Here is a 26532-nt window from a genome sequence, read left to right as displayed (position 1 = left end):
ATGCAGGTATTAAAAATGATACAAAGGAGTCCAGAGAGTAGATAAAGTTTTATCTTTCCTCTTGTTAGGACATCCAAAACAAGAATCAATCTGGAATAAAATTACCAAGCTATATTTTTACACAAGGGGTTATGAAAATTTGGAATTTGTCCTCTTGATGGTCTGCAGATGTTGGGCTACTTAAAATTTTTTGAATTAGGAGATAGATTTTTGTTGGGCAAGGGTATTAAGAGGTGTGGATTTCCACTCTGGGAAATTTCTCATGAATGTCAGACCCAAATGCACAGTTCCTCTGCAATGTAGTACTGTTTTGTTCAAAAGTTCATGTGCAAAGAATTTCAGTAACAATTTAAATGCAATTGGAACTGAATGTTGTGAAATGTAGTAATGCTTACATGGTAGCATGTGTGTGCAAAATATTTTTCCTTGTTTCATTCCGGCAGAAAGATATGATTCATTAAAACTTTGCTCCTTGGAGAATAGAAAATATTCTTCCAACTTTTTATTTCACTCCGAGGGTATCTAAGTTTTACTGAACAAATTCTAGATTTTATTTCAGTTTTTAACCAAAACAAACTTTCAGTTGGCTTCATGTCCTCTTTAACGTGTTCTTCAGATTGGGTATTCTGAAAATGCTGGCCTCTTTAATGTACGTTTGTTTTATTTTGCCTCCTTTTTTGTGGGCACTTTACTTCGTCTTTCTTCCATACTGTTGATAGCATCTTGGAAATACAATAAAGAAAATAAACAGGCTTTTCATAAATCTTTGGGTAAAGTAGTTGTTCTTTTTAACATTTAACCCTTATTTCTCTAATGTTTGCTTTTTAATTTTTCCCCTATTAGAGTGACCTCAGTTCTGTGGTAATTTTTTATTTATTGCTACTTTGCACATTGATTTAATCGCAATATAATCACAATTGCTTTAATTAACATTAGCTAAATTTGTCGAAAAATACAGTACCTTGAAAAAGTATTCAGTTCCCAACCCATTGTTCACATAAGTGAGTATTACAACCAGGGATTTTGATCAATTTAACTGAGAATTTTTGTTTGTGAATCACTTGCTCCTTTTTTCACAGTAGGGCCCAAAAGAAAGAAAATTGTAAAGCATGAAATACTAAGAATTCAAAAACTGAATGTCAGTAGTACAAAAATATTCATCCCCTTTTGCTGAATACTTAGTTGAACCATCTCTCAGAGCTATTACAACCAGTTATCTTTTTGGATCAGTCTCTATGAGCTTTGCACAACATGATGGAACGAGATTTGCCCATTCCTCCTAGCAAACTTGCTCAAGCTGTGCCAGTTTAGTTGGGGAGCAGCGGTGGTCAGCAATCTTGAGGTTTTGCCAGAGATGTTGGATTGGATTATAGTGAACTCAAGGACATCAAGTTTCTTCATTTGAACCCACTCCATGGTTGTTCTGGTAGAGGCTAGCAGGTTTTTATCCTGGATCTCTCTTTATTTAGCAACATTCATCTTCTCATCAATCCTGACCAGATTTCCAGTCCCTGCTGCTGAAAAGTGTCACCCATAGCGTGATGTTACCTCCACCATACATTACAGTAGGAATTGTGTTACCTGGCTGATGTGCAGTATTAGATTTATGCCACACATATTGCTTAGCCAAGAAGTTCCACTTTAGTCTCATTGACCACAAGCCCTTCCACATCTTTACAGTACCTTCTAAGTGATGCTTTGCAAAGTCTTTATGGGCAAGTATCTGCTCTCTTTTTAGCCAGGATTTCTTCCTTGCCACTCTTCCATAAATATCCTTTTTGTGCAAGGTCCTAGAGATTGTGGAGCCATAGACTTCAACTCCAGTTCGGTCACTGACTCTGCAGCTTATTCAGTGACTCTTGGTATCACAGTAGTTTCTCTTACAAGTGCCATTCTTTGTCGACTAAGTTTAGAGGGGCAGCCTGACCCTAGGCAGTGGGGCGTTGGTTGTATTTTTTTTACGACAGACTTCACTGAGTTCCAAGGTATGTTCACTGCCTTTAAGGTGACCTTGTACCCTTCCCCAGATCTCTGCTTCCATTATTATCATTTCCTATACTTGTCTTGAATGCTCTTTTGTCTTCATTTTGGTTTGGTCTATTGAAAATCTACCATACTGCTGGATGTTACACAGAGAGATAGAGAGTAGTTATTCATGTGATTCTTCAATTTTCTGCATCATCAATTTGGGTGAGTTGGAAAGGAATATATATTATTGCACCTGAGGAAAGTTAGCATAGTAATTACAAAGGGGATGAATACTTTTTCAGCCTCACTATTTTGGTTTTTAATTTAAGTAAATTGTTGACGGATTTTAGAATTTTTCTTTTGATTTGACATGGTGCACAATATTTTGTAGATTAGTTCAAAAATCCTACTTTGTTATATTTAAAATTTTTTAAAATGAGACAGTGAAATGTGAAAATAGGTGTAGGGGCTGAATACTTTTTCAAGACATTGTAATGGAGAAGCATTGGTCCAATTTAAATTATTTTTAAATTCAGTTAGATATTCCATGAAATTATGACCACAAAATAAATAACTACAAAATTTGTTAATTTTTAAGAATCCAATTTTTCTGAATAATCTGCAATTTTATTTCAGTAAAGATTTGACGGAAAATTCAAAAATAATTTTGTAATGAGACTGAATTATAACAAACTTATGCTTTTCCATTATATCACTAATCTCATCATCCAAGCTTGCATAAAATTTCTGCTAAATGGCACACAAAATTAATTGAATCAAGGGGGTTTGAGCAATGGATTTGTGGGAACATGTTTTGTCAAAGATGGTATTTTAATAATTCCTTAATATTGATGATGGTTTTGAGATGTGAGCAGGTGAAAGTGTTTTTGATGATTTTAAAGTTTAAAAAGTTTGTAGGGCAGATCTAAAATAGAACATAGCTAATATTGAAATTCTAATGATGATTTGCCACTTTTCATAACTCGTTGGAACCTACCAGCAGATGCTGTCAACGGTGAGAATTTCTCTGCAATTTTATTTTTGAGGAAGTTTAATAAAACTGTGACGGCTTGAAACTTTAATGTTTCAGATCAATTAGATCAATAAGAGCTGCTCTCTAGCTGATTTTAAAAAGCAATTGCATCTGTGGAGTAAATTACATTTGTAATCAAAATCTTGTTATTATCAAATATTGAAGTAATTCGTTCATACTTGATTAAACTTGCTGTAAAACTGCAGAAAACTGTTCAACACATTAATGTTTATGTTAACTTTGAATAAAACTTTATAGGTCTAACTATTACATAAACATTCTTTATTCTGTCCTAATATGAATAATCCTAACCACAGAGTGGTTCTTGTTGTCCATGTGTATATATTTTTTTTGACAGCAAAGGTATTCTTTTGCTGACACTGATAATTCAAAGTGAATCATGCCAGTTTTTGTCGTTTTGTATTGTAAATGTATGTGCTGAGAGTTTGCAAACTCACTTCATACATACACCCTAAAGCAGATTTTAAAAACTTATTCCTTTAGGGCATGGTTATATACATAGTTGAATGCTGATGAAAAACAATACTAGTTATATGTTATCCAGACCCACATTTAAGCAATGCAAAACGCTGTTCTGTGGAAATGGGTATAGAATGTGATAAATAGTATGATTATTCCACTTAAATTTCAGAAACCTGTATTCTTTTTAGGCTTCCTTTTGTTTTTAATTAATGGCATGTGCCAATTGGAGAAAGGACAAACAATAAATTACTTCATAATTTTGCTCCTCACTGTATTCATACTAATTTTATTGGCTGCAGACAATTGTTGTTTAATTAAATCGGTTATGGTGAGAGTGATTCTGCTCTATGGCTGCTAATTATCTTAGTGAATGCAGAGCTAGAAATATATACCAATTATCAAGGCTTTTTAACAATAGGAATACATCTGACCTGTATTATAATTACTCTGTGCATCAGCTATTTTTATTTGTTAACCATATCGAACCTTGAATGCAAACTTGAACATGTTTCTACTGACACATTGCATATCTAATAGTAAAAAATTCTGAATTGCTGCTCAGTTTTAAACAGGGTATTCAGGAGTATTTTAGGTAACGAATGCTCATTAATAGCATAATCATTTAAATACCCTTGTACTTTATTAAATCTTAAAGAACTTTAATATTTAAGTTAATTTATAAGTTGCATTTTTAGGAATGTCTCATATACTCTACTGAAGCTACCATTTTTAATCATTTGTTTTTGTTTAAGATTTTGGTGTATTGTCAGAGGGGAAAGTAATGTTGTTTTCTAAATACTCATCGATGACTTAACTAATGTTTATACTCAACTGTTGTACTGTAGAAAATAAATGTGCATTTATCACAAATCCATTGCTGTAACTAAATTAATAAGCTAATGTTGAAGTAAGGTATAAATTATGCTTCTGCTTTCCTTTATTAATTACCTTCCCTGTTATTCCAAGGCATGAACTAATATTTAATTCACAGGAACTGGTATAATTTTATTAAGAAGGTTTTCTTTCTTACTTATTTTCACCCCTCAACCTACCCTTCTCCAATGCCTCCTCTCACCCCTGTAGACAGATGAAGTCTTTTTGGAAGCCCAGATACAAAATATTACAACTACCCCAATGTACATGGAAAAAGTTTCACTTGAACCATCCATGATGTATAATGTAACTGAACTGAACACAGTCAATACAGGAGAGAATGGGTAAGAAACTTTAAAGTCACGTTTGAATCAGTGCTACAGTATAATTCACCATGGCATATGTATTTCATAGATTGCATTTTGTAGAGAAAAATCAAATCAACTTCCCTATTCCATCTTTGCGTGACTTTTTCCTTCTCCGAAAACACTAAATTTCCACACCTTTTCTGTCCTGTTAAATGGAAGCTAATATGCATGAATTGTGTTTTCAACCAGAATGAAATGTTGGATCTTCATCTGGTAAAGGTTCTAGAATTTGCCTGAATTGAATGCTACTCAGTGAAACACATAGTATCAAATCTGATGTTACATGATTTTTTCTTTCCAAAATAATCTTCAGAGCTGGCAAGTTTAGGAAAGAGATGGCAGAAAAAGAATTGAAGATGTTTGTAAATGTAATATATAGTGCTTTAATGTTTCATTAAAATTGTTTTGAAATTAATTAAAACATCTTTTTTCGTGCAAGTTGTTCAGATCATATCACTGCACGTGTATGTGCTCATCCTGTTGGCCTCTTTTTAATTATATTCCCTATACCTTGTTTATTCACAAAAAAGTTTAAAAAAATCATTTTGGATAATTAGGTAATCAATGCTGTTAGTTTGTTTATATATTATAAGTGAAAGAGGTTTATGTCCAACTTATATTTGTCTTGAAAGTGTTACAAGAGGCTACTTTATTTTTAAGAAATGTTTAATTTCTCAAATTACAGCAAATTTAAACAAGTTGATAAAACAATGGTGTATTTTTCATCAGTGGTTATGCACTGTGCAGTTTGAATATTTAACATTGTGCTGTATGTTTGCATCTTTCATTGACAAGGGAAATTTATTAGTTTGAGATGGCCTTTTGCTTGGTTAGTTGGGTACACCAGAATGTAGTGTAATCATGCCTTTCTCTACTGGTAGATTAGATAGAATTGTGTAACTGTATCAAGTAGCTCTGATTATGGTATAATAGTTCGGGACATTCTGTGATGTTCAAGCAAATTGTATCAATTTCCAATTCTCTTACAATTTTACTTAGTAGGTGCAGGTATCAAAGGGGAAGTGATTTAGCTAGATGCAGTTCTAAGTCTACATGATTTCATCTTGATTCCATTTGGTTGCAAGTGGCTGTATGGTTTATCCATTGACCTTTGAATCTTCTCCACCACATTGTGATTGAATATTCATTTTCTGAATACCCACCTGAAAACTGCAATAAGAAAAAATAATTCAGATTCTTCAAGACTATTTTTGTTCTTGGAGAGCACAGATGCTTGGATTCAATTTGACTTATGACACTGAATTGCTTTAATCTAGTTGGATGTTTTCTTTTGATGGTAAGGTCGGTAGTAGGTTGCGTGTTTAAAGATCTGGCTCATTTATTTCCAACAGTGCAGAAACCATTCCAGACAAATGCAGTAATACAGTCCACATTTTTTCCTATGTTGTTGCCACCTGTTTTGTGTGGAAAGTTGGTTCTAGTATCCAAAGGTTTTTTCTCAGTATCATTGGTGAAAACTTTGTTTAACATGGAATCATTTGATATTGGTATTTTTTGGTTAGCACATTCTATAGGTTCATCAATCGGCTATTACGCCTCTTCCTGAAAGTTGCTGTTTTCTTTTCTCTAGTATTCATCCTACATGATAATGGTGTGCTCTGGTAATGTGCACTACATTGCCCTGCTAGGTCTGGAAATAGTTTGCAGCTTAGTACAGCACACAAACATCCTTGAAACTTGTTTTAAAAATTTCTGGGGTAAGCTAAAATTAATAACCTTGAAACCCAATAAATGGAAAGAGAAGAGCCAGTGTAATTCAAACTGAAGCAGAGAACATTCTATTCTGTTGCACCCTGATATTGTATATTTTAGCATCATCGTGTGCTGGGCCTGCTTTTTCTAGCCATTTTTCACCAGCTGTCTATTACAGGCAGGTATAAAATGTCACTGGGAAACCTCAGTCTATAACCTCGCTGCTGTACAACTTTTGTCAGAATTTGTACACATCATTTGGCTGGGTATATCAAATTATAGACAAATCATGAAGATATTTTCTTTCATTTTCAGGCCTGCTGTCCCAGCTATCCAAGCTGGGAAGAAACTGCAAATTAAAAACCCTGAAATGGTCTGATGGGGTAGGAGACTTAATTAGACTAGGAAGTATTAAAATTTATTCTGACTATTTACTTTGAGTTGGCTGGTGGCAATAGTAGAAGAACACTTCTGCTAAGTGCCACCAGCCAATTCAAATAAATAGTTCTCCTACTCCAATATTGGAAGGATGGAGTCAACCTTGATTTCCATTTTTGATGGCCATCCAAGGAATATACCTTTAGATATTGGCTGAAGATAGTCTTGGTTTTTGTAGGTGCACTTTAAAGATTGAATAAATACCACTAATCTCTGAAAAGTAGATTGTAACTCTCAAGTGGTCCAACACTTTCAGGAAAAATTGGTTAAAATATTAACCAGATTTAATTGTAGTTATACATACAACTTAACTCTATTCTACATATAGACTGTATTTTTAATCAATTAAAACAAGCTTAGAATTTGGGTGCCAGTATTCACAACTTAATTCTAGTGTGATTTTAATAAAATATGTGAAACAATAAAAGGGTTTCATCTCTTCGTTTATAGGAATTTTTTCAGTTCAAGAAAAAGATTTTAGCTAAAATTTCTGAAATACACTGGAACAAGTTTATGCCAGCTTGATACTTGGAAAAGTCTTGAAATATTATGCTTAACGAATGCGAATGTCAAACTGTTAAAATGTTTTAAACAACATTTCAAATTAAATAATTCATGCTGTGTTTTGAGATGCTGTTTAATATATTTTTATATCTTAAATAATGCCCAAAGATTACCTGCTTTACCTTTAAAGCAGGGAGAAAGGAAAAGAAGCACATACTTAAAGAGCAAGACAAAATAATTTGGGAAGTGTTGTATAAACATTGGCATTGCCTCGTTAAAGAGAAAGATGCATTTCTATGTCTTAGAATTTAATATAATTTCAACTTCTCTATCCAAGTAAGTGAATATTTTTTGTGCAGTTGAGTATTTATTGTCTTTACAGATTTTCCACGTTTGGGAAAATGACCTACTTGCAACCTATGGACACAAGGCAATATCTGTACTGTCTCAAACCTAAACCTGAATTTTCAGAGAAAGCTGGGGTCATCAAGGGAGTCACAGTTATTGGAAAATTGGACATAGTCTGGAAAACAAACTTGGGGGAAAGAGGACGGTTACAAACAAGTCAGTTGCAAAGAATGGTTAGTAAATGTTTGCTCAATGTAGGTACCTCCATATTGTACTTGTTAAAGCTTTTAATGGAATAAGGTTCTATCCTACTCGTATGTCCTCAAGTTTCATATTCAACAGTGGGATAATCACTGGAACAATTAAATTTTATTGAATGATAGAGCTTTTCAAGAAAGGCAAATTAAAAGTTTAATCATACTCGTTTAGTAATGAAGTGATTTTATTGTAAAATGTCTGTATTACATTTATTTTAAAGTTGACTTCTTTCATTCTGTCTCCTGAAGAAGGTAAGTTGTTTGCACATTGATTTTTTTTAAAAATGAGTAGCCTTGAACAGTGTTGAACTTTGCAGCTTTGGAACTGTCAGATTTCTCTGAATCTGTCCATGTTTCGATTTTATGCCAGGGTCATGAGAGTAATCTCAGGTTTTTTGCCCTTACCAGAACTTAGCTATACTTAGGCGGCATTAAATGTAATTTTTGTCTACACAGAGTGTGTCAGAAATCTTTAAGACTGGAATATTCCTTGGAGACATAGTAAAGTACAGCACAGGAACAGGCCCTTTGGCCCAAGTAGACCATGTCAACCCATTTAAACTTACTCCCATCGACCTGGACCAGGACCATAGACATCCATACCCCTAACATCCATGTACCTTTCCAAACTTCTCTTCAACATTGAAATCCAGCTTACACCACTTGTGCTGGTAGATCATTCCACACTCTCGTGACCCTCTGAGAGAAGAAGTTTCCCCTCATGATCCCCTTAAACTTTTCACCTTTCACCTTTAACCCATGACCTCTAGTTGTAGTTCCACCAAACCTCAGTGGAAAAAGCCTGCTTACAATTATCCTGTCTATACCCCTCATAATTTTGTATACTGTTATTAAATCTCTCCTTAACTATCTACATTCCAAGGAATGAAGTCCTAACCTATTAAATCCTTCCATATACCTCAAGTCCTCCAGTCCCGGCAACATCCTTTAAATTTTCTCTATAGCCTTTCAACCTTATTTACATCTTTCTTGTAGATAGGTGACCAAAACTGCATACAATACTCCAAGTTAGGCTTTAACAACATTTTATGCAACTTCAACATAGCATCCCACCTCCTCTACTCAATACTTTGACTTATGAAGGCCAATGTGCCAAAAGCTTTCTTTACGACTGTAACAACTTGTGATGCCACTTTCAATGAATTATAGGCCTGTTTCCCAGATCCCTTTGTTCTCCAGCTTTCCTCAGTGGTCTATTAATCACTGTGCAAGACAATTGGTCCTACCAAAATGCTATACCTTGCACTTGTCTGCATTGAATTCCATCTGCCATTATTCAGCCCATTTTCCAGCTGGTCCAGATCCTGCTGCAAGCTCTGATAGTCTTCCTCACTCTCCACTACACCCCAATCTTGGTGTCATCTGCAAATTTACTGATCTCATTAACCACGTTATCATCTAGATCATTGATATAAATGACAAACAACAATGGACTCGGCTTTGTTCCCTGTGGCATTTCACTAATCACGGACCTGCAGTCAGAGAGACAACCATCTACTACCACTCGCTGGCTTCTCCCACAATGCCAGTGTCTAATCCAGTTTACTACCTCATCTTGAATGTCAATGGACTGAACCTTCTTGATCAACTCCCATGCAGAACCTTGTCAAATGCCTTGCTTAAAGTCCATTCGAACAATATCCACTGTCTTGCTTTCATTGTTTCCTGGTAACTTCCTCAAAAAAAACTATAAAGTTAGTTAGACATGACCTACCATGCTCAAAGCCATGTCAACTATTCCTTATCAATCCACATCTTTCCAAATACTCGTATATCCTGTCCCTTAGAATACCTTCCAATAATTTTTCCACCACTGATGTCTGGCTCACCGGCCTATAATTTTCCGGTTTATTTTTAGAGCCTTTCTTAAACAGCGGAACAATGTTAGCTACCCTCTAATCCTCTGATACCTCATCTGTCACTAAGGATGATATAAATATCTCTGCTGGGGTGCCTGCAGTGTCTGCACTTGCCTCCCACAGGATCGAGGGAACGGTCAGGCTTTGAGGATTTATCCACCCTAATTTGCAACAAGACAGCAACAACTCCTCCTCCACTGTAGTCTGTATAGGGTCCCTGAAGTAGATGCTGTTTTGCCTCACTTCTATAGAGTCTGTCTGTCTCCTGAATAAATACAGATGCAACATAAATCATTTAAGATCTCCCTCATCACTTTTTGCTCTACACATTGATTACCATTCTGATCTTCCAGAGGACCAATTTTGTCTTCTGCAATCCTTTTGCTCTTAACTTATCTGCAGAATCCCTTAAGATTCTCCATCACCTTGTCTGCTAGGTCAACCTCATGCCTTCTTTTAGCCTTTTCGATTTCTTTCTTAAGTGTTCTCTTGCATTTCTCGTACTCCATAAATACATAATTTGTTCCTACCTGTCTATACCTGCTCTGCATCTTCTTTATTTTCTTAACCAGGACCTCAATATCTTTTGAAAACCGAGGTTCCTTAAACCTGTTATCTTTATCTTTTATTTTGACAGGCACATACAAGCTTTGTACTCTCAAAATTACACTTTTGAAGGCCTCTTACCAAGTACACCTTTGCCAGAAAACAGCCTGTCTCAATCCACAATTGTCAGATCCTTTATGAAACCATCAAAATGTGCCTTTCTCCAATTTAGAATCCAACCACAGGCGAGACCTATCTTTTTGCATGTTTACTTTGAAACTAATAGCATAGTGGACACTAGATGCAAAGTGTTTTCCAACACAAACATTTGTCACAGTCCTGCCTCATTTCCTAATAGGAGATAAAGTATCGCACACTTTCTCGTTGGGGCTTCCATTTACTGATGAAGGAAACTTTCCTGAGCACATTTGATAAATTCTATCCCATCTAGTCCTTTTACAGTATGGGAGTCTCAGTCAATATGTGGAAAGTTAAAATCACCTACTATAACAAGCTTATGTTTCTTGCAGCAGTCTGCAATCTCTTTATAGATTTGTTCTTCTAAATCCCTCAGACTGCTGGGTGTCTGTACTAAAGCCCCATTAATGTGGTTGTGTCTTTATTATTTCTCAGTTCCACTCCTAACGCCTCACTAGAAAAGTTCTCAAGTTTGTCCTGACTAAGAACTGCTGTGTTAATTTTCCCTGACTACATTTGGTCACATCTAAAATAACAGAATCCCGGAATAATGAGCTGCCATTCCTGCCCTTCCTGAAACTAAGTCTCAGTAATGGCTACAATATCATAATTCCATGTGTTGATGCATGTACTGAGCTCATCTTCCTTTCCTATGATGCTTCTTGTGTTGAAGTATGCACAGCTCAGGACATTAGTTGTACTATGTTCAATCTTTTGATTCCTGATTTTGTCTGAGATTTTACCAACATTTGTCTCCACAACCTCTCCACTAACTGTTCTGCACTCTGGTTTCCAACCCCCTGCAACTCTAGTTTAAGCCCACACGTGCAGCACTAGCAAACCTTCCCACTAGGATGTTAGTCCCCTTCCAGTTCAAGTGCAAACTGTCTCTTCTCTGCAGGTCCCACCTTCCCTGAAAGAGAGCCCAATGATCCAAAAATCTGACACCCTCCATCCTACACCAATTGCTTAGCCACGTGTTAAACTGTATAGTCTTCCTATTTCTGGCCTTGCAAGCACTGGCATGGGTAGCAATCCTGAGATCACAACCCTGGAGGTCCTGCCCTTTAACTTAGTACCTAATTCTCCGAATTCACTTTGTGGAAACTCGTTACTCTTTTTACCTATGTCCCTGGTGCCTACATGGATCATCCCACGTAAGAATGCTGCGGACTCAACCCAAGATATTCCAGGCCCTGGTTCCCAAGAGATTACCATTTGGGAATCTTGTACTTGTCCACAGAACCTCTTTTCTATTCGCCTGACTAATGAATCCCCTATCACCACAGCTTGCCTCCTCTTCTCCTTCCCTTCTGAGCCACAGAGCCAGACTCAGTCCCAGTGCCGCTGTGACTTCCCACTGCTATGTCAGTATCCAAAGTGGTATACTTGTTGACAACGATAGCCACATGGATACTCTGCGCAGTCTGTTTAACCACTTTCACCCTCCTGCCTGTCGCCAAGTTTCTTGTGTCCTGCACCTTGGGCGTAACTACCTCTCTGTATGTTCTATCATCCCCTCAGCCTCCTAAATGATCTGGAGTTCATCCAGTTCCTGCTCCAACTCCTTAATGTGGAGTGTTAGAAGTTGGACTGAATGTACTTCTCACAGGTGTAGTCGTCAGGGACACTGGAGGTTTCCCTGCCTTCCCATATCACGCAAGAGGAACATTCAGCTATCCTGCCCGGTGTCCCTAGTATTCTAACTGAGCAAACATGTAGAAGGAAAAACAATAAATAAACTGTGGGTGGGGGAAAATCTGCCTACATTTTTTCACCTTTTCTCATTGAAGCCTTGAGAGCTAAAGCCGCAAAATCCCCACTCTAATACTGTCCACTCCAGCAATGATTGCTCAGCTTGCCCCTGCCTTATGCGAGCCAGTCAATCCCGATCACTGATTGGCCACTGCTCAAAACACCAAACTGCTGTGAGTCGATGCCTTGTATACTCAATTAACGAACCTGACTGAGCTACATCTTCTCATGCTTCGGATTGGCAACTGCTCAAAGCCTTCCTTATGTGTATAGCTTGGAAGTTCTTCTTCTGAAAATTTGTAATTCTTGATATGGAGGCAACTAATTTTTTAATCTTTATGCCATGAAGTACTATAAAGCAGCTATCTTTTTCTGTTTGTAACTCAGTATTTCTTGCGATGCTTTGTTTTAGGCACCTGGATATGGTGATGTCAGACTTTCCTTGGAAGTGATTCCAGATACTGTAAATCTTGAGGAACCTTTTGAAGTTACATGTAAAATAACTAACTGCAGGTAATAGTAAGTGCCCTGTTGAAGCCAGACTGCAACTGTCTTTTTCAGCTATATTGTTAACTAAACCAAAAGCTCAAGTTAAATGTGAAACATATAATGGGCCCTCCCTTAACTTTATTTTACAGTTCCTGCAAAGATATCCTCATTCTGGTTTCAGCACATATTAGAGCATAAGTTCCCAACCTCTTTTTATGCCACGGACCCCTACCATTAACCAAGGGGGTCTGTGCAACACAAATTGGGAACCTTTGTCTTAGAGGAAGAATGTTTTTAAGAGTTTTGAAAGTTTTATGACTGACATTTGGCTCAGTATCTCCCAAAGAGTGGTGAACTTGTAAGAGAGCCAGGTCACTGAAAACAACAATTAAAGGGGAATAAAAACTGGCTGCAATGTAGCTATTCTTGCTCTTAATTCCCTTTTAATTTCGTAGGTCAATGTATTATGGGTCAGATGAAAGTCACACATTTTTCATGTAGATTAGAAATTACAGTAGGAGATAGAAAAGGCGTGTCAGAAGGGCAATGACATGATAATCGTTGGGGATTCCCCACTGTCAGCTCCAGGCGCCACCACCTCAATTCGGCCAGTACCTCGTCATGCCGCACCTTCAAGACTTCAGTTCACACTGCAATAATGCCAGGTCATATAGATGGTTCAAATACTCAACTCCAAATGGGAAGTTACAGGCTGTTGATTGCAGTGAACATATCCAAGGAAGAAGTGTGATTAATACAATAATTTATAGTTATGTTTGTTTTGTTTGCTACTAGCACCATCTTAACCAAAAACCAAGGTTTCCTAATTCAGTTATCCTTGCCTTTTATTCTGACAATAACATAATAACACTGTATTATCAAAATTTCACTTTTAAGGCCTTCCACTAACCAAGTGTTCCTTTGTCAGAAAAGAACCTGTCCCAATCCACACTTGTCAGACCCTTTCTAATACCATTAGAGTTGCCTTTTCTTCAATTTAGAATTCCAACCTGAGGATCAGACTTATCTTTTTGCATTTACTTTACTGTGAAACTAATGGCATTATGATCACTAGATGCAATGTGTTTTCCTGCTGAAGCTTCTGTCACCTGCCCTGCCTTATACCCTAATAGCAGATCAAGAATCGCACACACTCTCTTTGGGATTTATTTGTACTGATTAAGGAAACTTCCCTGAACATGTTTAACAAATCTATCCCGTCCAGCCCTTTTATAGTATGGTAACCCCAATCAATAAGTAGAAAGTTAAAATCACCCATTATCACAATATTGTGTTTCTTGCAACATTCTGTGATCTCTCTACAAATTTGCTCCTCTAATTCCTGTGGATTGTAATGTAGTCTGTAATGTAATCCAATTGACATGGTCATCTCTTTAATGTTCTTCAGTTCCACTCATTGCCTCAGTAATTGAGACTGCAGTGACATTCTAGCTGACTGAAAATGCCTCCCCTCCTCCTTTAATCCCTCCAACTGTAAAACAAAGGAACCCTGGAACCAAGGCTCACTAATGACTATGATATCATAATTCCACATATGATCCATGCCCTGAGCCTTTCCTACAGTACTCCTTGCATTGAAATATACACAAATTAGTCCCACATGCTCAACCTTTCAAATTCTGACTCTGAATGCAGGTTTACTAATATTTTTCCCCACAACCACTCTACTATCTACTCTGGTGCTTTGGTTCTGTCGCCCTGCAACTGAAATTTAAACCCCACCATATAGCACGAGCAAACCATCCTGCAAGGATATTAGTCCCCCTCCAGTTCAAGTGCAAACTGTCCTGTCTCTACATGTTCCACCTTTACTCAAAGAGAGCCCAATTATGTAAAAATTTGAAGCCCTCCCTCCTGCACCAGTTCCTTCATCACATGTTAAACTGTATGAACATCCTGTTCTGGCCTGACTAGCACGTAGCTTTGGTGGCAATCCTGAAGTCACAACTTTGGAAGTCCCATCCTTTAACCATTGAATTGCCTATCCTGATGCTTCTGTATCTCCCTCCTATCAAGCAGTGGGTCAGAAAGATTGTGGAGTGGCTGGTAAGGATCCTCAAAGATGCTTTTGGCCCTTTGTCTAAACATTCCCAGTAAATGTCACAAGTTGGGGGTGGATGACTCTGATAGCCCTCTTAGTAGCTTTTGCTGCCCTCTGTAGGGTCTTGCGGTCCAATGCGTTACAGCTTCTGTACCACATAATGATGAAGACAGAAAGGATACTGCTGATGGTGCTCCTGTAGAAAGTTATTCGAATAGGGGCAGGAGGTCTTGCATGCCTTAATCTCCTCAGAGAAAGTAAACATTGCTTGCCTTCTTGACTAGTGAGTAGGTGTTGTGGGTCCTGGTTGGATTGTTTGTTATGGGCACACTAAGGAACCTTGAAGGGAATAGAAACACTGGCTGCATATTACCTTTGCCCCTTCTGAAGGTTATCACATTACCTGTGTCCTGCACCTTGGATAATGACCTTCCTGAGTGTGGCTTCTACCTATGCTCTGTCTGCCAGAGAAAGCAGAATCTCCCAGTGGCCACACATTTTAATTCCACATCCCATTCCCATTCTGATATGTCTATCCATGGCCTCCTCTACTGTCGAGATGAAGCCACACTCAAGTTAGAGGAACAACACCTTATATTCCGTCTCGGTATCCTCTAACCTGATGGCATGACATTGACTTCTCTAACTTCCGTTAATGTCCCTCCTCCCCTTCTTACCCCATCCCTTATTTATTTACCCCCCCCCTTTTTTTCTCTCTCTGTCCCTCTCACAATCACTCTCCATCTCCCTCTGGTGCTCCCCTCCCCCTTTGTTTCTCCCTTGGCTTCCCGTCCCATGATACTGCAGCTCTGTAGCCCTTTTGCCAATCAACTTCCCAGCTCTTAGCTTCATCCCTCCCTCTCCTACCGTTTCAGATCTCCCCCTCCCCTCCCATTTTCAAATCTCTTACCATCTTTTCTTTCAGTTAGTCCTGATGAAGGGTCTCGGCCCAAAACATCAACTGTACTTCTTCCTATAGATGCTGCCTGGCCTGCTGTGTTCCACCAGCATTTTGTGTGTGTTGCTTTCTCCAAGGGAACTGCAGTGCTGAGGTTTCTATTGACTTTCTATTCCCACAACAGCCCTGTTGATTCACCCAGGAGATGGCATTTCTGGAATCGACATGGGTGCTGATATGAAAGTATCGAAGTCTGGTCACTCATCCAACTCCCTTTCCTTTGGATCAGCGTTCCTTATTGCAAATGAATTCATTGAAATAAATTTTGGAAGTGGTGAACAACTGGTAAATAAACAACAATGGCAGCTGTACATTTTTGTTTAATGTTACATGGATGGCTGATTTTTTGAAAATATTTAGTAACTATTTTGGATCCACTTGGATGAATACTGTGAAGAAGTCTGCAGCTGAATGGTTACAGCAGAACTTCAAGAACTGTTGGTTATCACATGTTGGCTGAAACCAGTAATGCAAACACCTTTCAATAAAATGCTTCTGATTTGGTTAGGCAGATACAATGCAGTGAATGACTGTTAGATTTATCATGTTTTTTTTTGTTGTACAGCATTGGCCATGCATAACCAATCTACCCACAGAGAACCATTTGGAAATTGATCTGAAACAGCACCTGTATTAAGTATTATTGTACCCAGTGCAGCTAATTATTTTTAATATCACATGGAAAAGCCTAGATTGTTATTGTGGAGATCTCCTTCGGAGGATCTCGTAGCTTATTTTGTTTTCCAGTCATGCTAGGTTCCTTCATGATTGGGGATAGGAGTGTCAGTGTTTTTTGCCTCTTTCATCTTTTTATTTCCTGATTGTCAGCCACCATTTTAACATTGTGGTAGAATTGTAATGAACAGTTAGGTGTGAGTGTGTTTAGCTCTGGCTGTCCCTTGATGTTTTTGAAGTGTGTGTTGCACAGGTAATATCAGAATTTCATTCCTCCGTATGCCTGAATTTGACACATTCCTGCACTTGATGAACAAGAAATAGAATTTCCATAGAGATATATCTGAGCAATCTTTGTTAGGTAAGGTTGTTTCAAACTATACTGTGTAATTATGCTGAGCCATCCATATCTTCATAACTTTTTCTTTCTCTAGCAGTGAGAGGACAATGGATCTGGTACTTGAAATGTGCAATACAAATGCAATCCACTGGTGTGGAATTTCAGGAAGACAGCTGGGAAAGTTGAGTCCAAATTCATCTTTACATCTTGCACTCAAGTTATTGGCTTCTGTTCAAGGTTTACAGGTAAATTCCAGGACAGTAAATAGAATAGGAGAATAACATTACTTTGTTATGCAGCCAGACTTCTTATTTTGAATATTAAAATTAGATTTGACTGTATATTAACACAGGAAAAATTTATAGGTTGTGGTTAGTTACCAGCCAGCCTTCCTCTCTTCATTCTTTCCAAAGAAATTATGGTAGTCTGGCAAGTTCATTTAAAGGAAATATCTGCTACAATGTATTAGCCAAAATATCAGACATTGTGGTATGGTAGAGAATGAGTTCCTGCCAGAAGTTTGAGATTTTGCTTTGGATGAATCTCAAATGTCATTTTGCTGTCCAGTACTATCGATAACTAAGATGGCAAAATGCTGTTACATGAAAAAGGTTCTTAAGTAACATTACGTTGTAATGTTATCATTATTGCTGGGCCGCAAAAGATTTTCATATGAGCATAAAAAAACTAAAGGCAGGTCAATCCCCAAGTCTGCTTGTCAAACCTGTCAGAGACTTTGCTTCTGAATGTTTCTAACTTACAGAAAATTTCAACTTAATGCATGGCCTTAGTACTGTGATGTAGTAATTGAGTTAATGCACAGACAGAGTTATGGATCATTAAACCAGAAACCTGTTTGAACCCTACCATGGCAGCTGAAGAATTTATATTCAAGTAATTAAATCTGAAAGCCAAAATAAATGTCTTTCTTTGTAGTAGTAATTATAGAACTATTAGATTATTTAAAATCTTGTCTGCTTCGGCAGGATAGATAGTGGTTGGCACAATGCTTTACTGTACCAGGGTTCGATTCCCGCAGCTGCCTGTAAGCAGATTGCACATTTTCCCTGTGTCTGCATCAGTTTCCTCAAGGTGCTCCAGTTTCCTCCCACAGTCCAAAAGACATATTGGGTTGGTAGGTTAATTGGTTATTGTAAATTGTCCCGTGATTGGGCTAGGGTTAAATCGGGGGTTTGTTTGGTGGCACAGCTCGAAGGGCCAAAATAGAGCCTATTCCATGCTGTGTCTCAATAAATAAATTCATCCTTCAGGGAAGGAAGTTTTTCTGTGACACAAAGTTGAGAGGTGGGGTTTATTGTAGGAAAATGTCATGTTATTCAAATAATGTAAACTACTTTTTACCATTACAATGACCAGGTAATATGATGAATTTGAAGCATTTGGATGTTAAATGCTGTACTCAACTGTGGAATGTGACTTCAGTTCCATCATTAGATCATAGATATAGGAGAAATAGGCCATTTAGCTTGTTAAGTCTGCTCCATCATTTCATCATGGGTGATCCATTTCCCTCTCAGTCTCAATTTCCTACCTTCTCCCAGTGACTTTTCATGCCCTGACTAATCAAGAATCTATCAACCTCTGCCTTAAATATACTCAAAAGACTTGGCCTCCACAGCCACCTGTTGCAATAGACAATAGGTGCAGAAGTAGACCATTCTGCACCGCCATTCTGAGATCATGGCTGATCATTCACTATCAATACCCAGTCCCTGCCTTGTCCCCATATCCCTTGATTCCCCTATCCATCAGATATCTATCTAGCTCCTTCTTGAAAGCATCCAGAGAATTGGCCTCCACCGTCTTCCGAGGTAGTGCATTCCACACCTGCACAACTCTCTGGGAGAAGAAGCTCTTCCTCAACTCTGTTTTAAATAACTGACCTCTTATTCTCAATCCATGCCCTCTGGTACTGGACTCTCCCAACATCTGGAACATATTTCCTGCCTCAATCCTATCAAATCCTTTAATTATCTTAAACGTTTCAATCAGATCCCCTCTCAATCTCCTCAATTCCAGCGTGTACAAGCCCAATCTCTCCAATCTCTCTGCGTAAGACAGCCCTGCCATCCCAGGAATCAACCTAGTGAATCTACGCTGCACTTCCTCAACTGCCAGAATGTCCTTCCTTAAACCTGGAGACCAAAACTGTACACAATATTCCAGGTGTGGTCTCACCAGGGCCCTGTACAAATGCAAAAGGTCATCCTTGCTCTTGTATTCAATTCCCCTTGTAACAAAGGCCAACATTCCATTTGCCCTCTTCACTGCCTGTTGCACTTGCTCATTCACCTTCATTGACTGGTGAACTAGGACTCCTAGGTCTCTTTGCATTTCTCCCTTACCTAACTCTACACCGTTCAGACAATACTCTGCCCTCTTGTTCCTGCTTCCAAAGTGGATAACTTCACATTTATTCACATTGAATGACATCTGCCAAGTATCTGCCCACTCACCCAGCCTATCCAAGTCTCCCTGTATTCTCCTAACGTGCTCTTCGCATGTCACACTGCCACCCAGTTTAGTATCGTCAGCAAACTTGCTGATATAGTTTACAATGCCCTCATCTAAATCATTGACATAAATCGTAAAGAGCTGTGGTCCCAATACAGAGCCCTGTGGTACCCCACTAGTCACCTCCAGCCAGTCCGAGAAACACCCATTCACTGCTACCCTTTGCTTTCTATCTGCCAACCAGTTTTCTATCCATGTTGAAACCCTGCCCCCAATGCCATGAGCTCTGATTTTACTCACCAATCTCCTATGTGGCACCTTATCGAATGCCTTCTGAAAATCTAGGTATACAACATCCACTGGCTTACCCTCGTCTAACATCCTTGTTACACCCTCAAAAAACTCCCAACAGATTAGTCAAGCATGATTTGCCCTTGGTAAATCCATGCTGGCTCGGCCTAATCCTATTTCTGCCATCTAGATGTGCCACTATTTCGTCCTTAATAATGGACTCAAGCATCTTCCCCACGACTGACGTTAGGGCGATAGTTCTCTGTTTTCTCCTTCCCTCCCTTCTTGAAAAGTGGGACAACATTATCCACTCTCCAACCTTCAGGAACTGATCCTGAATCTAAGGAACATTGGAAAATGATTACCAATGCATCCGCAATTTCCTGAGCCACCTCTTTTAGAACCCTCGGATGCAGACCATCTGGACCCGGGGATTTATTAGCCTTCAGTCCTACCAGTCTACTCATCACAGTTTCTTTCCTAATGTCAATCTGTCTCAATTCCTCTGATATCTTATGACCCTGGCCCATCCATACATCTGGGAGATTGCTTGTGTCCTCCCTGGTGAAGACAGATCTGAAGTACGCATTAAATTCTGTTGCCATTTCCCTGTTTCCCATAACAATTTCTCCCAATTCATTCTTCAAGGGGCCAACATTGTTCTTAACTATCTTCTTTTTCTTCACATAGCTAAAAAAGCTTTTGCTATCCCCTTTTATATTCCTGGCTAGACTGAGCTCATACCTGATTTTTTCTCTCCATATTGCTTTTTTAGTTAAGATCTGCTGTTCCTTAAAACTTTCCCAATCATCTGTATTCCCACTCATCTTCGCCCTGTCATACTTCTTTTTCTTTAATGCTATACAATCTCTGACTTCCTTTGTCAACTACTGTGGCCCCTTCCCCCTCTTTGAATCCTTCCTTCTCATTGGAATGAACTGCTTTTGCATCTTTTGTATTATGCCCAAGAATATCTGCCGCTGCTGATCCACTGTCTTTCCTGCCAGGGCATCCGCCCATTTAACTTTGGCCAACTCTTCCCTCATGGCTCCGTAGTCTCCTTTATTTAATTGCAACACTGACACCTCTGATCTGCCCTTATCCCTCTCAAATTGTAGATAAAAACTTATCATGTTATGATCACTACTTCCTAATGGCTCCTTTACTTCAAGATCACTTATCAATTCCTGTTCATTACACATCACCAAGTCCAAAATAGCCTCGTTCCTGGTTGGCTCAAGCACAAGCTGTTCCAAAAATACATCCCTTAGACACTCCACAAACTCCCTATCCTGGGGTCCAGCACCTACCTGATTCTCCCAGTTCACCTGCATGTTGAAATCTTCCATAACGACTACATTACCTTTAGCACATGCCAATGTTAACTCCCTAATCAACTTGTACCCAATATCCACGCTACTGTTTGGGGGCCTGTACACAACACCCATTAGGGTTTTTTTACCCTTGCTGTTCCTCGGCTCAATCCACACAGACTCTACTTCCCCTGTTCCCAAGTCACCCTTGCTAAGGACTGAATCTCATTCCTTACCAACAGGGCCACCCCACCCCCTCTTCCCATATTTCTGTCTCTACGATAGCACGTATACCCTGGTACACTCAATTCCCAGGCCTGATCCCCTTGCAGCCATGTCTCCGTTATCCCAACAATATCGTAGTTCCCCATTTTCATCTGAGCTTCAAGCTCATCTGCCTTATTTCTGACACTACGTGCATTCAAGTATAGAATTCTTAGCCCATTCCTCCTCTCTTTGCTTAAAAGACTGTCTACTGTACCTAACCCAGCTCCTTGAACTTCCATCGGGCTAATTGCACCCTGAATTTTGATGACCTTCTCAAGATTACCCAAACCCTCTTCACATTTAATCCCGTGCTCCTTCTGACCAACCCTCTGGATCTGGATCCCTGCCCCCTGCACATCTAGTTTAAATTCAGCATTGGCAAACACTCCTGCAAGAATGCTAGTACCCCTCCGGTTCAGATGTAGACCGTCCCTTCGAAACAGATCCCAATGTCCCTGGAACAAAGACCAATTATCCAAAAACCTGAACCCTTCCTTCCTGCACCATGCTCTCAGCCTCGTATTAATGTGCATAATCATTCTATTCTTCGCCTCACTCGCACGTGGCACAGGTAGCAATCCCGAGATTGTCACCCTGGAGGTCCTGACTTTCAGCTTCACTCCTAACTCCCTGAACTCTCTAAGCAGGACCCCCTCATTCACCTTACCTACATCGTTGGTCCCTACATGGACCACTACATCTGGGTTCATGCCCTCGTTCTCAAGAATAGCCTGCACCCGATCTGAGATGTCCCGGACCCTGGCACCAGGGAGGCAACATACCATCCGAGACTCCCGATCTGCCCCACAAAATCTCCTATCTGCCCCCCTAACTATAGAATCCCCTAAAACTATCGCTCTCTTCTCTTCCCTCCTCCCCTTTCTAGTTGAGGGTTCAACCTCTGTGCCAGAGGCAGGACCACTGCAACTCATTCCTGGTAGGTCATCCCCATCAACAGTATCCAGTACGGAGCTGCAGCTGGACGCACCTCTTGCAGGTGTGGTCATCAGGGACAACTGTGTTGACCTTGACCTCCCACATACTGCATACGGAGCACACCACTGCTCTGACTGTCTCCCCCATACCTGAACTGAATTAATAGAATGTCTAAAAAGCACCGAGCGACCTTACCTTCTTCCCCTCAGCGAGCAATCACACAGCCTTACCGAAGTCCCCTTACGCCGAAGCCCACTTAGCCAAAGCCCAGGACTCTGCTTCCACGGACTCCCACTTAGCCAAAGCCCAGGACTCTGCTTCCACAGACTCCGCTGCCCGCTCTGACAAGAAGTCCTGCCTTTTAAAGTGCGCGCTCAACAATGAATGCCACAGATTCATCACTCTGGCTAAAGAAATTCCTCCTCTTATCTGTTCTAAATGGACATCCCTCTATTCTAAGAAGGTATCTTTGGGTCCTAGACTCTTCCTCTATAGGAAAAATCCTCTCCACGTTTACTCTGTCGAGGCCTTTCAACATTCGATAGATTTCAATGAGATTTCCTCCTCATTCTTTCTGAATTCCAGTGCGTACAGCCCAGAGCCATCAAACACTCCTCATATGACAAGCCTTTCAGACCGGCATCATTTTCACGAACCTCCTTTGAACCCTCTTCAATGCCAGCACATCCTTTCTTAGATAAGAGGCCCAGAACTGCTCATAATGCCCCAAGTGAGGCCTCACCTGTGCCCTATAAAGCCTCAAGATTATACGCTTGCTGTTATATTCTAGTAATCTCGAAATTAATACTACTGTCACATTTGCCTTCCTCAGCACTGACTCAACCTGCAAATTAACCTTCAGAGAATCCCACACGAGAACTCTGAAATTTCTTTACACTTCAGATTTTTGAATTTTCTCTCCATTTAGAAAATTATACATGCTTCTATTTCTTCTACCAAAGTGCATGACCATACACTTCTTGACACTGTATGCCATCTGCCACTTCTTTGCCCATGCTCTTAGTTTGTCCAAGTCCTTTTGGAGTCTCTCTGCTTCTTCTACCTGCTCTTTCACCCATCTTCATATTGTCTGCAAACTTGGCCACAGAACTTCTTCAAAATCATTGACATATAATGTAAAAAGAAGTGGTCCCAATACAGACCCCTGTGGAACACCACTAGTCACCTGCAGCCAACCAGAAAAGGTTCCCTTTATTCACACCCTTTGCCTCCTTCCAATCAGCCACTGCTTTATCCATGCTAGAATCTTTTCTATAAGGCAATGGGCTGTTAACTTGTTAAGCAGCCTCATGTGTGGCAACTTGTCAAAGGCTTTCTGAAAATCCAAGCACACAGTATCCACCAATTCTTCTTTGTCTATCCTGCTTGTTATTTCTTCAAAGAATTCTAACAGATCTGTCAGGCAAGATTTTCCCTAAATAAACCACACTGAATATGGGCTATTTTATCATGTGCCTCCAAATACCCTGAAATCTTATCCTGAACAATAAGCTCCACATCTACACATCACTGAGGTCAGATTAACTGGTCTATATTTTCCTTTCTTCTGCCTCTCTCCTTTCTTGAAGAGTGGAGTGTCATTTACAACTTTCCAGTCCTCTGCAACTATGCCAGAATCTAGTGATTCTTGAAAGATTATTAGTAATACTCCCACAGTCTCTTCAGCCATCTTTTTCAGAATCCTGGGGTATAGGCCATCTGGTCCAGGTGACTTACCTATCTTCAGACCTTTCAGCTTCCCAGGCACCTTCTTCGTAGTAATGGCAACATCACTTACTTCTGCCCCCTGACACCCTCAAACTTTGGAATATGGCTAGTTTCTTCATTGTGAAGACTAATGCAAAATACTTACTCATTTCAGCCGCCAATTCCTCGCTCATTGGCTTTGACTTCACTTGCATCATCCTGCCTTTAGAATACTACTACTACTTTGGGATGTATATATCCTGCACCTTTCAAATTGCTTCCAGAAATTCCAGTCATTGTTGCTCTGCTGTCATACCTGCTAGTGCGCCCTTGCTATCAATTTTGGCCAACTCCTCTATCGTACCTCTGTAATTCTGCTATAATACTGATATATCTGACTTTAGCTCCTCAAATTGCAAGGTGATTTCTATCATATTATGATTACCCAAGGGTTCCTTTACCTTAATCTTTCCAATCAATTCTGGTTCATTGCACAACACCCAATCCAGAATAGTTCCATCTCCTGGTAAGTTCAACTACGAGCTGCTCTAAAAAGCCATCTTGTGGGCATTATACAAATTCCCCCCCTTTGGATCCATAGCAACCTGATTATCCCAATCTACCTGTATATTGAAATCCCCCATGACTTTCTTTACATTACCCTTTTGATATGCGTTTTCAACTTCCCGATGTATTTTGTAGACCGTATCTTTGCTACTGTTTGGGGGTCTGTATATAACTTCCACTGGGTTCTTTTTACCCTTGCAGTTTCTTAGCTCCACACGCAACAATTCTATGCCTTCCAACCCTATGTCACCTCTTTCTAATGATTAGATGTTATTTTTTGTTTTTACTAACAGAGCCACACCACCCCTTCTGCCTACCTTTCGGTCCTTTCAATACAATCTGTATCCTTGGATGTTAAGCTCACAGCCATAATCTTCCAGCCATGATTCAGTGATGGAATGTCATCCATGCCAGTCTGTAACTGCACTACAAGATCATCTACCTTGTGTGCATTCAAATATAACACCTTTTGTCCTATATTCGTAGCCCTTTTCAGATTTTGTCCCCCTTACACTGGATCTCAACTGTTGGTTGCAATTTTGCTTTATCATCAGCCTGTCCTTGTTAACAGTCTCATGACACTCTGCCTCTGTAAACCAACTACCCAATCCTCAGCACTATCACTTGGTTCCCATCCCCCTGCCAAATTAATGGGTCAAAGTGCCAATCAATCCACGGTTGAGAGCAAACAAATGAAAATATTTTAAGGAAACAAGTGCACAATGATACCTTTGAATATGTTCAATCTTTAACTCTTTTCAATTACTCATTGTTAAAGGGAGCCAGTGGAAAACAATTAATCTTTTGTTTTTTCGCTGATGATAGTCAAATCTTGGTCTCATTCAGTGATCTAAGAGGTATCAGTTTGTTCTTGACTGCAAACCTTAACACTGCCTTTTAAACAAATTTTGCCTTGCATTTATGCTTCTGATTATTTTAATTAATTTATCTTTCTCTTTACAGAGTATTTCAGGATTACGTTTGATGGATACATTTTTAAAAAGAACATATGAATATGATGATATTGCACAAGTATGTGTGGTCTTTTCGCACTGAAGCTAGAAAGCTAAAATTTTTCGTGATGGTATCTCCTTCTGTGGTTAACTGTGAACTTGTCATTCAGTTTTAATGATGTGGCCAGTTTTTTTCACCAGTAGAAAAAAATAGCTATCACCATGTTGATATAAACCAAATATGTAAACTTCTTAAATTAAGATTTTGAGCAGTTGATTGGATTAAAACACCATCTTGGATCCTAATTTCAAATCCAGTGTAGACTGATCAGATGGTATTAGTCTCTGTTTGTTGGATGTAAAGATTTTGCACATAAGTTTGATCAGTTGCAATCCATTACTTTATGGCAATGACCCACTACCTGAAGTTGTTGATAGATTAATGTTTGTGTTGCTTGACCTACTTCTTTTTCATGAAATTGGTGATCTCATGCAGTATGGCTTAGAGTAATCCTTTAGATTGTGGGAAAGTGAAACTAACAAGCAAAAGCACAGTGTATTTCTGAGATTAGAGCAGAAAGCAACTCTGGGTGTTTGGAGAGAATCCTTGTATCCATTTGTGTTGTACCTGTCCTGATACTGTTCATACTAACTGTATCCAAGCTGGTGTGTTGATTCCATTACACCTAAGCTCATGCTGAGTATAAAGTCTACAATTTTTTTTTACTGTTTGCACAAATGTGGTTTTAATAAAGCTTATTATTTGTTTAAAGAATACATTACTTTTGAAAACATTAGTGTTATATTATTTTCTATTAGTTTTGAAGGCAGTTTGTGTTCTAAAGTGATTGATTAAACTTTGTTTTAAAGTTGTGACAGATGTTATTGGATTTAGTGAGCAAATTTGAAGTGACTCATTGTCTCATTTACTATTGGGGATCATAGAAAAAAGGGTCCTTCTGGCCTGCCTGCCTGCCCATACTGAACTATCCAAGTATCTGTCTAAATGCCTTATAAACATTATAAATATATCTTCTACCACCTCTGGCAGTTCATTTTAGATACCCACTACTTTCTGTGTAGAAATGTACTACATGGATCTTCTTTAATCTGTGCCATCCAGTTCTTGACTCTA

General features: G+C 39.1%; 1 protein-coding gene across 4 annotated transcripts in view; it reads left to right on the top strand.

Annotated features, from left to right (window-relative positions):
• trappc13 (trafficking protein particle complex subunit 13) overlaps positions 1 to 26174 on the top strand; it is an 80532-nt gene extending 54358 nt beyond the window's left edge. Inside the window, exons 9-14 of one of the 4 annotated variants that reach the window (XM_059989315.1) lie at positions 844 to 861; positions 4568 to 4701; positions 7763 to 7961; positions 12777 to 12877; positions 16986 to 17133; positions 25408 to 26174. In XM_059989315.1, coding sequence (XP_059845298.1) covers positions 844 to 861; positions 4568 to 4701; positions 7763 to 7961; positions 12777 to 12877; positions 16986 to 17133; positions 25408 to 25500 — 693 coding nt within the window. In that variant the 3' untranslated portion in view covers positions 25501 to 26174. Of the gene's footprint in view, positions 1 to 843; positions 862 to 4567; positions 4702 to 7762; positions 7962 to 12776; positions 12878 to 16982; positions 17134 to 25407 lie in introns of all 4 variants that reach the window. The other 3 variants (XM_059989314.1, XM_059989318.1, XM_059989317.1) reach the window with 3 other exon arrangements.
• Positions 26175 to 26532: the final 358 nt, after the last annotated feature.

The sequence above is a fragment of the Hypanus sabinus genome, chromosome 14 (genome assembly GCF_030144855.1).
Source record: "Hypanus sabinus isolate sHypSab1 chromosome 14, sHypSab1.hap1, whole genome shotgun sequence".
Classification (NCBI taxonomy): Eukaryota; Metazoa; Chordata; class Chondrichthyes; order Myliobatiformes; family Dasyatidae; genus Hypanus; species Hypanus sabinus.
This window is presented reverse-complemented; position numbering and strand designations above follow the sequence as displayed.